Below are 14,071 nucleotides of genomic sequence, written 5' to 3' on the forward strand. Positions count from 1 at the left end.
CACACACACACACACACACACACACACACACACACACACACACACATTAAATATGCATAGTTGTACATAAAGCATACTTGCATCAACAATTGAGGGGCATTGTCTCACACATGCAGACAGACACACACATGCACACACACACACACACACACATTCAGAGAGACAGCATGATTGACATTCACCCCTGTGTGTGTTATCACCGGAGGTTATCATCCCAGCTTTGTGGGGGTCTGCTCAGTTTCTCCACATGCAGCGCTGTTGAGTCGTACCCACAGGCAAGTCTTTGTTCGTTCTGGGTCATAGGTGGGCGATTATACCCCCTTGATCAGGTTGTACCAAGCCAGTCTCTCTCTGTATGTTTGCCTGCACAAACACCCCACATATTTGATCTATCCCAACCCCTCCACCATCATCATTATAGACCCCTTCCTTTGGTCGCCCTAAGCCAGTCCCCACCAGAACTATCAAACGCACCCCTCAGGCCAACATCTGTAAAGAAACTCTCCTTCTGAGGTAAAAGAACAGGAAAAATGCACCAATTAAGAGCGCAGTACCAACACACACACACACGCAAATACAGTGCCTGATTTTGTGTGTGTGTGTGTGTGTGTGTGTGAGTGTGTGTGTTTTTAATAAGATGACAGCATGTGTTTGTGCGTGCGCAAGTGAGCATTCATGTAATGTATGCTCAAATGTTAATGTGTTTGTTTAAAGCCAGTATGACAGACTGACTCACAGCTGATTACTGGCTGAATGAGTGCTGGAAGAGAGCCAAGTTCAATGGGAGGTCGGTTCTCCTGTTGCCTCTTCCTTTTTCTCTCCCCTCCTTCTCATGCAGTACCTTGCTGCTCCAGGAAGAGCAACCAGGATGCCAGGATTGGTGTGCGCGTGCGTGCGTGCGTGCGTGCGTGTGTGTGTGTGTGTGTGTGTGTGTGTGTGTGTGTGTGTGTGTGTGTGTGTGTGTGTAGATCTAAGTTTATCTGGGATATAAATGTAAGATAGCAGATTATTAAAAGCAGAAAGTTCACAACATAGTTTCTAAAATCACTTCTAAGTTGAAGGCTATTCAGCAGGTTGCCCTGTCTTAAAGCAATAGGTCAACATTTTGAGGAATACTTACTTTGTGGGAGATAGATGTCAAAATTGTTAACACAATGTCTGTGCATCAAAGACTGAATTGTCATTTTGTTTCACTTCATTTATTCATTGTAACTAAGTGGTATTGCCGCTGTCAAACATTTCCCATATCTCCATCTCAGATTTAATAGAAGGCTGACATTTTCCGACTCGGTGGGTCGTAATTATGGTCCAAAAGATATGCTGTGAAAGTAGTATAAAGTTAGCTAGCTAGGAAAAGTGCTTCCCCTTTTTGAATTCCGCCTTAAAGTTCTGATTGGTCGTTTGTTTCTCCAACTGGCAATTGCCATTGGAAACATATATAGGTGCAGTAGGTAAGACTTATAAAACTATCAGTCATACTGAAACTGACCCTATGTTCGAGTAGAACTACATGAAGCAGGTAATTTTAAAAAATGAGACCGTTTTGGTTTTAGCAGAAGGGGGGGAGGAACTGAGAAGTTGTCAAAGTTCAAATTTTTTGGGCAAAATCTTCGCAATCCTACCTATAGAACCTTTAAATAGGTAAACACAAGTGAGATGTGGGCAGCGATTCAGAGATCTGGAAGCAAGCTAGGTTAGCCTAGTTTAGCATGAAGACTAAACGCAGGTGGAAACAGCTATCCTGGCTCGACTGTTTGTTTAATCTATAACTAAATACAGAAAATGTCAAAAATGATAACGTGGTTTTAGGAAGAGTTACGCCCTGTCACTATTCAGTCTAGACTGACACAGTTTATTCAGCCATCCAGCGTCTTTGCAGCATCTGGTTACCTGGCAACTTTGACAAGACTCAATTGAAGTCACTGCTCTCCGTTGTTGTTGGCCAAGTTATTACATGGACAATATTTATTAATATTCACAGACCAGAAAATGCATGTGTCTTCCAATACACATCTGAAGCACACAATTGCTTTGTGAAACCTTTGATGACAATCTTATGAATGAGTTAGATGTACATATTTGTGTACCAGAACAGTGTGCAACCAATGTTGTTTGTTTTTTCTTTGTGTTATTTTGTGTTGTTTCTTATCTGACTGTGAGCAGTAACTTTACATCTGAAACAAGACTCCTTACAATTTTACAGATAAACCTCCTGTGAATAAGGTGATGTATGAAATCTATGAACTCATTTATCTTTGAGCTATAAGATGGTTTAAACCACAACGTGCAGGGTAGATCAAGTCGTAATGCTTCTCTTTTCTGGGCCATAAAGCTATTTTTATAGAGGCTATCTATAATATCAGAGATCAGAGATTATAGAAGCTTTATTGTGATCTCCCACATAGTGAAGAGTTTTATGTAGCTTTAGTAAATCATTCCTTACCTCTGTGATTTCAGCTCCTAATACTGTTATGCCAGTGTGAGTATAAGAGTTGAGCAGTGTTAACATTTATGAGGTATAAGCTAATATATTTGAATAGTTTATGGAAGCAGTAAAGAGTGAAATACATAATTTGCTAACATGTACCACGTAAAACAGCTCTTAAAGACGAGCTGTGAATACAAATGCAGATTATCTATTGTTTAAGCATATTCTATCATTCATTACGAGGAAGGCTTTTTCTCCTCGCTGCATTTTCCAACAGTAAAACTCCTCTCTTATGCAAATATTTGGAACAAAAAGGAAGGCGATGCATCTTCACACATCACAGGAAATTGCAGAATATAATCTGTAGATCCAGATTGTTTGATTGATCACTTTAAATCAACAGCTTTCAATATATCCAAGAGAAATGTTATTTTTGTATGTTTGTGTTTGGTCAATTTTGATTGGTTAAGATTACAGACGTGCACCAATACCTATACCTATTTTTGCTACTGCAATATGTCCAAAGACTGGAAGGGCACATCTCCCGTTTAAGTTGATATTGCACATCTGATGCACAGTATTATACATCTAACAGTACTCATACTGTTGCAAAATTAATATTATTATATATGTTTATTTTACATATGTTTATATTTAACCAAAGGATTTTTCTTCCCTAATTCTGTTTGTATGCTCCTGTTTAGAAATCTTTTTTAACATTTAAAATTGTCTCCTCTATAGATAGTAATTGAAAGGGATTGAAAGCTAAGAATTTCATTGTACTGTGACTAAAGCTTTGAATCTTGAATGAAATATTGTGTTGAGTAAGAAATATTGAGAAAGGATGGTTGTTGATGGTTGATGGCTGTAACTTGTTTTTCATCTTCATTTATATTATTTTGTTAACTTTTTACTATATATATATATATATATATATATATATATATATATATATATATATATGGACATATGTGGACTATACAATTTCTGAAAAGTCATAACTTTTATTTCTTGTACATGCTCTCCAGCTTGTAAAAATGTTACAGTATCCTTGCTTACTATGTTTTAATGACTTCTACTCATCTTAACCCTACAATAATCTCATTCATTATATTTAAACCTGCATAACACGCACCTTATGTTGCTCTACACAGCATCCGCTACTTGCATTATATTTAAATCTCATTTCTCTGTTTCAGGGCAATGAGTCCATGACCTGGTTAGTGTGCTGGAGGTTCAGATTGATGTATTAACACTAACTGTGTTTCTTTCATCATCATCTGCATTTAGCCCATGATTAACTCCCAATCATATGGCGTGATTAAAAGTCAGAGTAAAAATATTCCATACATATTTAATATTCCACTAACAAGGACACCAGCTCCCAAACTGCCAACAAAATAGATATACACCCATAACACGCACACACTGACACATACATCTCTCCTTTCCTCGCCTGAAAACACACCTAAACATTTCACAGCTATCTCCCCTACACCCCGGTGCTGGCTAGGTGGAATTAGAAAACCAAGCCTGTGGTCTCATTAATTAATTAAACACCATGTGCCAGTGGCACCTGGGTACCGGTTATCGCTGCCACTCAGACACAGTGATCTCAATAACCACCCCACCACAGGGCACTGAGAGAGGGGAGGTGGGGTGGAAGGGAGGGAAGGGACATTGATTCCATTTTCACAACTTTGAGGGAAAGACAGTTTCTTAAAAGAGTAAGAAAAACAGGAAGGGATAGAAAATAGACTTCAGACGACATCTTTCTTTGAAACAGTAAAGTAGGACACACATTTACACTGAAATGAGCCCATTTGTGGGTCTTTCCCTCCCTTACAGGCTCCGCAGAGCCTTTTTATCATCTTGCTAGTGGGGCCACTAAATCACTGCAGCAACGCCCTTCTCATCATCTACTCGTAATACCTCTGCATGTGGAAGCACACACACACACACACACACAACACACAAACACAAACCACAACACACACACACACACACACACACACACACACACACACACACACACATTTAAATATCTTGTGTGGTTTGGTTTGTGAGTTTCCATTCCTTACTTATAAAAACAGGTTTAAGAAATGTATAATCTGTATATTGTTAACATTGGAAACTAATTGTTTTATTAAGGGATTTAGGCCATGGACACGCCAATTTTGGCACATTTGCATGAACCTGTGGATCCGTGCACACTCATTACAGATGTGTCACCTATTTTAAAATATGTTCAAAATGTCATGAAGCGTGAGGTTTGTTGTTGTTTTTACATAAGCTTACAATGGTGATTCATAAAAACTACATTAAAATGCAATTATCTCATTCTGAATCTTATTTATGTAAAAAATAATCAATAGTTAATCTATGTCTTGAATGCTCAAGCGTTAACTGATCAAACAACCTACAACAAATATTATATACAGAACTGGGAGTTACCACCCTATACAGAACAGGCATATCTACAGTATATGCATATATGATAGATTTTTTTATTGTATTTGCACACATCAAATATAGCTGGATCACTTACAAAAATTGCGGTCTATCACTGTTATTCTAAATGCTAGACCTTAGTATTTATTCTAAATTAAACCAAGGCCACTTGCACTAATTGGATCAATTGGACAAATAATTTTCAGTAGTGAAAAACAAGCAGCATCGCTGTTGGTTTCTTTGCATTTCAGCTTTTGAAAATAACTCGTCTGAATCAATACAAGAAGTGGGAATAGAAAACTCAATGCAGGTGCCACACATTTTAAACAACCTTAAGCAAATATCAGAATAATTTATTTTTGAATGATTGACTCAGTGCCACCCTGAACCTGATAGAGAAATAGAAACATATTAGATTAACAGGTAACAAATTAGGCTGGTTACAGCGTCCCAATAATTGACTTTCAGTCCATCTGTCGACTTCAGCTCACAGCAACAATGGACCCTTTGGGAAACTGGAACAGCATTTTTCCCCAAATGAGATGGAGACAGGTGAGCATTATTGAATATATCCAGAAATGTTTCACTTGATGCAGCAGTACCTACGGTCCTATCAAAGTATGTGCATGTTTATGTTTGTTCACCCAATTAAGAGGTGGTATACACATCTCCCAAAGTAAAAGCATTTTGGAGACAATAACTAAGAAAACTGATGTGATAATGTGTGATTCTCAACTTGAAGAATTCCACACATTAGAGCATATTTATATGTATTGAGCCTAGTTATTTCAAAATCTTCAACTGTAACACAGAGTTTCCCTTCGGGGATCAATAAAGTATTTCTGATTCTGATTCAGTACTTCTGCAGGTCAGCTTTGTTTTATAAATATTGTCTCACTTTGACTGTCCGTTATTGTTACCAGTTGCTCTTCAAAAAAAGAATTCAAATTATTTGATTTCATGTCCATCGTCTTTAATTTCATTTTAATCATCTTAAGAGTTAAGAAACGGAAATGTGACTTTATCTGAAAAGAAATCTGCATACGTACGGTTACTCAGAATATACCAGATTTATTTTTGCTAAAAGTTATTTTATGCACTGTCTCACTGTATTTTCTCATAATTGTAAGATGAGAACATGACACAGAGAGCCTGCCGCAGCCTCCTTCAACAAATTGTCCCAAAGTCAAATGGTGATTGTGTTCTGAGAAAGACCAGAATCTGCACACAGCGCATTACGGAAATCAAAGTGTCTCCAGGAACTCATGTCAGGGTCACCAACATCAAGCACAACCTGGTTCCATCTCCACAGGAGAGGATTATTAATTGCTGTGAGACTTTTCTGCACCAGGAGTTCAACTATGACCCGATGAACTTCAACAGTGAGCATTTCGCCACATTTGTTCGATACGGCAATGCTGTGTGCAACCAGGTTGCTTCAACAACACCCGAGTCAAAGAGATTGTGTGGTTAAATATAAGATCTATACTTAATCAGTCTATAATTTAATGTTCCAAATATTTATTCTTTTCCCTTTAAGAATGGCACACATGTTGATACCTGTACAACTCAAAATGATATTGCAGCAACGGATGGAGAAAGAAACTTAAGATCTTCTGCGGCTCCTCGCATGTATATCTGGCACACTAACTTTGTTAATGAGCAAAAATAAAACTCCTTCGCTGCTACATTGTCTGAGAATGTTTCATTCTCAACTCGAGGCACAATCAAATCTGTTAAATTGAAAAGAAAAAAAAAGGTTGGCACAACATTAACAATGTTTCTGTGCCTCTGCACTCACACGCAAAACCCTTAGCAAAGTCTATTAAAGGCCAAAAAACTTCCAACAAAGCAAACTCCATAAGAGTCAGGGAAGTATGTGTCTTCTTGTTTATTAAGACTTCAGGAATGTCAATAAGAGCATTTCTATACAGTAGGAGGGCTGAGAAGGCCAGCGCGCAGAAACAACGTCTGCTATTCCCCTCATTGATAATGACCCAGACAAAGCCACACTGCCCATCAACCAGACCTCTAATAAAGCCAACCACTCTCTACCATCTGCTAATAACCTCCACGCGGCAGCAAGAGTCATGAACAGGCCAGCGTCTTCTGAATGCGAGGACAGGAACAAAGCTCTGGGCAGACAGGAAGTAGTGGATAGCATCTTGTTTATCGATCTGTGACTGTGCACTGCCTGATGGCACTGGTGGTAAATACATTCTTCTTCTTCTTCATCCTCCAAACACAAAGACAAAGACTACTGCAGCAAAGCAAGAAAAAAAAACATACACAGTGCAAAACATTTCACTTAATTTGCTAGACTCTTGGCTGCAGTACTGCTACACATGTACAATTACACACACCTACATACACATTTGCAGGTGTGGTTTCCTTTCCAGAGATAGGGTAGGTAAACTCGTTACTCTTTTCTTAATTGGTACAGAGATTCCGTCCTTTTTTTCTCTCAGCAACCCCTCCAGGGGAATGCTGATTGATTGTCCTCTGAGGACTCAAAACACCCCACCACCCACCTCCCTGCACATTTACACATACAGCCCCTGTTAGAAGACATCCACATCACCTCGCTGCAGACCCCAATCGTCCACAGACAATTCACAGTTCAGTAGAGGATCATTTTTCCACCCGTCTCCTGCTTCTCCTCCAGCTTTCACATCACTGGCTCAGCTTGACAATGTACCCGTACAGTTGGTCAGAGAAGGCTTGAAGAGAAAATTTATCTTGCACCCTCTTCCTCCCAGCTTGTCCCATGTCCCTGCAGAGCTGTGGCTCCCTAACGAGCCTCTCCATGACCTTAGAGAAGGCTTCGGCAGTGGGCTCGCACAAGAAGCCTGTCTCCCCGTCTGCCACGCTCTCCAGGGGGCCCCCAGAGTTCACCGCGATAACAGGGCAGCAGCAGTACATGGCCTCTACGGGAACAATCCCAAAATGCTCTCTGCTCGGGGTGTACAGCACGGCTCTGCTGCCCCGCAGCAGCGCCACCTTCAGTGAATCAGTGGGGGAGCGAAGGAAAGTTACACAGTCCTCCAAGTGGAGCTGCGCTGCTAGCTCTTTCAGTTCAGTATAATGTTGAACATTCTCAGTAACTCGCTCATCGTAGCCCCCCGCCACCACCAGGTGAATACCTGCTCGCTTGCTCAGAGGAAGGCCACACTTCAGGAATGCAAGAGCCTCCAGAGCCAGCCCCAGGTTCTTCTTTCTCTCGTATCGGTTTAGAGAGAGAAACAGGCAGGAGGTTCCCTCAGGGAGCAGCCCGCCCAGGCCTTGTGCTTGACTGGACTGCTGGTCAAAGGTGCACGTGTTGAGGGAGGGATAGAGGACATCTGTATGGACTCCTCTTAGACCACGAAAGGTCTCACTGAAGATGCCTGCGGTGAACTTGCTGTTTACTAGAATCTAAGAGGAAGTACAGAGAGATTAGTTCATAAGGATCTCACATATATCACAAGCGTTTTAATTCCCTATGAGCTGGATGACAGCCAGCAGCCCTTATTTTAAAGTCTAGACTAAAATTGAAATGTCATTTTCTTTTCTATCAAGGCCCTTAGCTTTTACAACAGCTTGCCTGAGGAGCTTAGGCTGCATCAAATTTTGAATAATCAGCTTGGTTCATTCAAGCTGATAAATATACAGTACCTTGTATATTGATATTATATAACTCTATAGTTTTAGCCGTTATCAAGTGCCATACTCATTCTCTCTTAACCCTGTTAAACAACATCTGGGTGATATTAAAGAATTTCTGTTTTTGGATGAGCTGTTAAAAAAATAAAATAAAAAATAAATAAATAAAAAGGCCTTTACCTGTAATAGCACTGACAATTCCAGTATTAATACATGTATAGTTAATTGTGTGCATGATCTAAAGCAATGTTTCTCAAATGGGAGAACGTAAGATTTTTTGCAAAATGTTTTTCAGTCGTTTTTTTTCCAAGTTTATTTGTTTTTTTGTTGCTACGAATCTCAAATTTTTTTTTCTTCCTTAGAATTGATATTACGATTCTCTGCCACGATTTTTGGACCATGACAAAACAAAAACAAATTGGCAGTACCAAACCAAGGTTATGATAGTTTTGCATTCATTAGTTTTTATTTTTATGTCGTTTTGACTTGACAGTTTAGTTTTAATTAGTTTTTAAAGCGGATTTGCTAGTTTAGTTTTTTTTTGGAAAATGCTTAGTTTTAGTTTAGTTTTTATTGGTTTTAGTCTTTTTTTGGAATATGGGTTATTTGTCGAAAAGGTCACAAAAAGTATTGTGTAATAATAACTCAACAAAAACATCATACAATACAATGTATTCAACAATAACACCAGTACAAACAATGTACATATGATGATGAGCACAGATTATAAACAGTCAACACAAGACGCTGCAGTAAGTGCAGAATGTGTTCGAGGGAAAACCTAAACAGCCAACAGACCAAAGAAGACAGACAGACATGAACAGGTGTTTTGAACTTTGGTTTGAGTAAAGTGGCAAACTTTTTGAAGTCAATCGACTCACAAAAATACAAATCACGATTTTTTTTGCTTAGAATTGCTCTCTCTCACACACACACACACACACACACACACACACACACACACACACACACACACACAACACACACACACACACCCACACACACACACACACACACACACACACCCACACCACACCCCACACACACAACACACACCACACCACACACCACCACACACACACACACACACACACACACACACACACACACACACACACCCACACACACCACACACACACACACACACCAACGTATATATTTTTTTAAATCGAAGTTATTTAAAAATGAAATTGTGAACAGGGTGAATTAAGATTGTGATTTTATAACGATTAATCATGCAGGCCTAGTATAAACATCCCAGCATTGAAGCGCTTGGGAGCGCTTTAAACCTATTTTATAGAGTCTATGTTTAAAACTCACAGAAGAAAGTAGCGTTTGTGATGCATTCGGCTCGTAAAATTAAATGAGAATGATCAATCGTGCAGGCCTATTTGTCACCTTTTTTTGAAGGTTTTGTCATTTGTTTTGACCTATTCTTGCCTTTCTTCCTTCATTTTTTATACTATATTTTTTTCTTTGTTTTTTTTCCTCCTTTATTCTAAGTTTTTGTCACTTTAAGTTTGTCGCTTTTTGGATTTTTTTGTCACTTTTGTCACCCTAGTGTTGCCTTCCTTCTTTCTACTGTATTTTTTTTCAAAGTTTTTGTTACTATTTTCAACCTTTTCTTGCCTTACGTCTACCATCTTTTTTCAAGTTTCTGCCTTTTTTATTAGCATTTAAATGTTTTCCAGGTACAAGGCTAATGTTTAGCAAAATCTATAGTTAACATTGCTGTATTGTTTATCTTTATATAACCTTTTGTTTTCTAACAAAAAATATTCATACTTTCTTGTCTGTAGTTGGAAAATTTAGGATAAGCTAAATCATATTGTCCTATAAGATTAGAAATTAATGGATTAGGAATGTCTCTTATAAGACCTGCATAGTTTTAGCCACTGGCTCTCCTTTAGACCCTGAAATCTCAACATTAGACACTTTGTCCATTCTCAAATCTGTGCATAAATCCACACAGCATTTACTACAAGGGCCCTTAACACACTCAGACCACATTAAAAGCATATTTTAAAAATCACATGCACTATTTTATATTATTATTATTTCTAAACTTTATTCAATACATTTCTGGCGTTTTTGTGCTGTAATGTGTTTTATTTATTGCTGGGAAAGCTTTTTTAGCATCTTACTGTATAAATGAGCCCTTCCATCTGGATAAAATAAAACTGTAACAAAGACACACAATCCTGCCTTGCAATCAGACCAACAAAATGTAGACTGATACAGTCTTCAACCCTCAGCCTTTACGTACCATATCGGCCATGCCAGTGGTGCGCTCCTCCAGCCAGTCGATAGGAGCACGGTAAAGCTTCTTCAGGGCTGACTTTCTCTGGGTCAGCAGCTGGTCAGGGAAGTGACAGTAAAACAAAACCTTCTTCCTGCGACGGGACAGTCGCAGCACTGGGATACACACCGACACCTGGGGTGGAATGAAAGGGGTATGAACAAAATGACATGTTTTGGTTGATATCAGTTTTGATTATTTAAAAAGTGAGGCTTTTTGTCACGCCATTAGTTGATCTGAAAAATGACCTTTCTCTGTACTCCAATGTGCAAGAGAAAGGTGATACCTGTGCGTATTTGTATTAAAAGCAAAACAATAGAAAACAAGCAAGGGCATGTCAACTTCATGGCATGGTATAATTAAAGGGTGTGGCACAAAAATGGAAATGGACAACTGCTAACAATTGAAGATATTCTCTGAGAAACAAAGACAGTTACGAGATACAGAAGGCTCCAAGGAACTCAACTGAGTATAGACCAAACAGACAGACAGTTCTTGTGTGACGACTCACTTGATCACAGAAGATGACATCGTACTCAACTCCGCTGAGAAAGACCAGATAGAGTGCCACGTAGATCATCCTCAGATAGGCACACAGGGCATGCAGGTAACCAAACACACTGGTGGGTAGCCAGTCACCCACACATACCTATCAGAAGAGTAATAGAAACAATGATGTCTGTGTGTCTGTGTGTCTTCTTAATTTATACTATTCTTTGTCTTTGTTGTGCATCTTTGAGGGACAGTATTACGTAATAAGATGTGTTTTAACGTACCACAGGCAGTTCTGGGTCCAGGGTCTCAGAGAAGCAGTGTGTTGGGTCGTAATGGGCCGTCCATATCTGAACGTCACATCCCTGAGACTTCAAAGCAACAGCAGCATCAACCACCAGTCGCTCTGCTCCACCAATACCAAGGTCTGGATGGAGGAACACGACCCGCGCCATGCTGCACAAGAATGAATAAAGTTCAAATTTAAATCTGGAATATATTTCGCTATAACAAAATGTTGGTTTGTTGACGCATTGTCCATCACTAAATCATGTAGAATGACAGGATCTTATTGTTTGTTTTTAAATCTCTGAATGGGCTGGCACCATCATATTTATCTGATATGCTGTTTGCACACCCAGTCAGAGCACTCAGGTCCTGACCGTTGCTTTTAGACTGTCCCAGAACAAGACTGAAAACCAGAGGGGACAGAGCTTTCTCGGTGGCAGGTCCGAGCTCTGGAACTCTCTCCCCTGAACTTAGAGCAGCGTCCTCTATTGAGAGTTAAATCACTTTTAAAAACTCTCTTTTGCACTGGCTTTTAACACAGCTGAGCTGTGACATTTTGTGGTTGTATTGATTTGAGCAAAGCTTTTTATCTGTTGTATTTTTGGTTGTTTTTGGCATATTCAGTTTTAGATTGTTTTTCCGGATATTTGTTATGCCTTTTTCTTATGTTGTTATTTATAATTGTACAGCACTTTGGGGAGGTAGTGACTGTTTGTAAATGTGCTATATAAATAAACTTTGACCTTGACCTTGATAAACTGATGAGCACAGATAACCAGTGCAAATCATCCCAAAATCAGAAGTATACGGGTAACAGCTTAAACATGAGGAGTGACTGCCTTAAACTGAGGTGCTTAAAAATGGTAATTTATTTCCACTGGCATTCAAGCAAATTTAAAACTTCATATTAGCGAAGGAAAACAACTCTTTCCAACACAAGCAACAGAGACTTATAAACACACTCTCTCATGCCAATAAGAACAACTTTTGAGATCTGCATTGTTAACAAAGATTAAATATTTGTCCTGTTTTGTAGCATTATTGTATTCATAACTTTTACTCCTTGAAGCACCTAACATACATCTACGGCAAATCATTGTGGCTGTCATAATGCCCCCGAGTGCTCTGAGGAAAACCTCTAGCTGGCACTGAATTTGCGGATAAGTCAAACAACAACAAGAACAAGAATAACAAGAACAAAAACAGTACTTACATTTGCTTATAAGACGTATCATTAGTGTCTTATGCTAACTTTTTTGTCTGTATTGTCTTAAACTACGTTAAGTTAACGGTTCCAATAATAACATTATGCTAGTCTATGTAATGTAACGTTTACGTTAGCATGTGAAATTATCACCCGTTTGAGAAAGCTAGCTAATTGTGTGAGCAGTTGTCTTTGTTACTGAACACAACTAGTTAACGTTAGCTAAATATCCGTAAAATATAATTGCAATGTAATTATGTTTACCTTTGGATGTCTTGTCTAGCTACCTTGTCTGAGTTTGGAAACCTGTTATGCTCGACTAGTCCACCGTTGCAGCATGAACTGTTATGAAACTCTACCGTTTGGACGCCATGTTGGCTCAAATTCATCTATTGTGAGCAAGCTAATCGCGCTTCTCTGTTTAAACCACAATGGCGCCTGTTTCCTATGTATTAGGTGAAGGACGTGCTTCCTGTGAGACACGTCTCCTTCAGAATCTAAGCGGGCCGATTAGTTGCCTTAAATTTAAAGTACAAGTACAAATATACATTTCATTAACGAAAAATTCAGCTGCGTTACAAAAATATGTTTCATTAAACCGGTACAAATACAAGCTCCGAAAATAATGTTTGACTCATTATTTAGTGCTGAATGCGATCAGCCAGTCAGGCTTTTGCTAAGCCTCCTTCACTGGTCTTGTGTTTTGCAGTCGTGTCCTTTTTAGACAAGCGTCAGCTTTATGGGATCTCTTCTCAATTTTTGACCAAATCACACACAGACAGTCTGCTGTTCATTGGAAGTGGACATCAGTTTGAAGAAGGGCTCAGGGTTTCACCTTGCATCGGACAAATAAAACACAATGGTAAGATTCTCAACTATTTCTAAAACTGTTACTACTGTTGAAGCTAATCATCTCTATTGCCCCCATTTAACGTCAGACCTAACGTTTTGCTTTCGGTTAGCTAGCTTGCTAACGTTAGCTAGCTCATCATTTGTGGACGTGGATCTTTTTCAACAACTCAAACAGTCCCAAAACACATATTTAAAGCTGGCACAGCACTCTATTATTAATAATATATGTTCGTGAACACATTTAGCTGAGACTCTGCATGTTATCACCAGCTAGAACTTGAAAGCAATGAACAGTGTGTGTGGCTAGCAGGCCTTTGCCATCAGTCTCTGACATAAACACACTGTACAGTTGAGAATTAAAATGTAAGCTACCTAAGCATCATCATTATTAAGTGTGTGTGTGTGTGTGTGTGTG

The 14,071-nt window shown here is 39.0% G+C and overlaps 2 protein-coding genes across 3 annotated transcripts in view; one reads left to right on the top strand and one right to left on the bottom strand.

Annotated features, from left to right (window-relative positions):
* Positions 1 to 6,746: 6,746 nt before the first annotated feature.
* Positions 6,747 to 14,071, bottom strand: part of alg2 (ALG2 alpha-1,3/1,6-mannosyltransferase) — a 75,005-nt gene continuing 67,680 nt past the window's right edge. Inside the window, exons 1-5 of one of the 2 annotated variants that reach the window (XM_032518239.1) lie at positions 13,069 to 13,332; positions 11,597 to 11,768; positions 11,332 to 11,469; positions 10,788 to 10,955; positions 6,747 to 8,293 (exon numbers count right to left, since the gene is read on the bottom strand). In XM_032518239.1, coding sequence (XP_032374130.1) covers positions 7,553 to 8,293; positions 10,788 to 10,955; positions 11,332 to 11,469; positions 11,597 to 11,768; positions 13,069 to 13,193 — 1,344 coding nt within the window. In that variant the 5' untranslated portion in view covers positions 13,194 to 13,332 and the 3' untranslated portion in view covers positions 6,747 to 7,552. Of the gene's footprint in view, positions 8,294 to 10,787; positions 10,956 to 11,331; positions 11,470 to 11,596; positions 11,769 to 13,068; positions 13,333 to 14,071 lie in introns of those variants that run through there. The other variant, XM_032518240.1, reaches the window with a different exon arrangement.
* sec61b (SEC61 translocon subunit beta) overlaps positions 13,514 to 14,071 on the top strand; it is a 3,655-nt gene continuing 3,097 nt past the window's right edge. Inside the window, exon 1 of the mRNA XM_032518241.1 lies at positions 13,514 to 13,666. Within this exon, the coding sequence (XP_032374132.1) occupies positions 13,664 to 13,666 (3 nt within the window). The 5' untranslated portion in view covers positions 13,514 to 13,663. The remainder of the gene's footprint in view (positions 13,667 to 14,071) is intronic.

The sequence above is a fragment of the Etheostoma spectabile genome, chromosome 6 (genome assembly GCF_008692095.1).
Source record: "Etheostoma spectabile isolate EspeVRDwgs_2016 chromosome 6, UIUC_Espe_1.0, whole genome shotgun sequence".
Taxonomy (NCBI): Eukaryota; Metazoa; Chordata; class Actinopteri; order Perciformes; family Percidae; genus Etheostoma; species Etheostoma spectabile.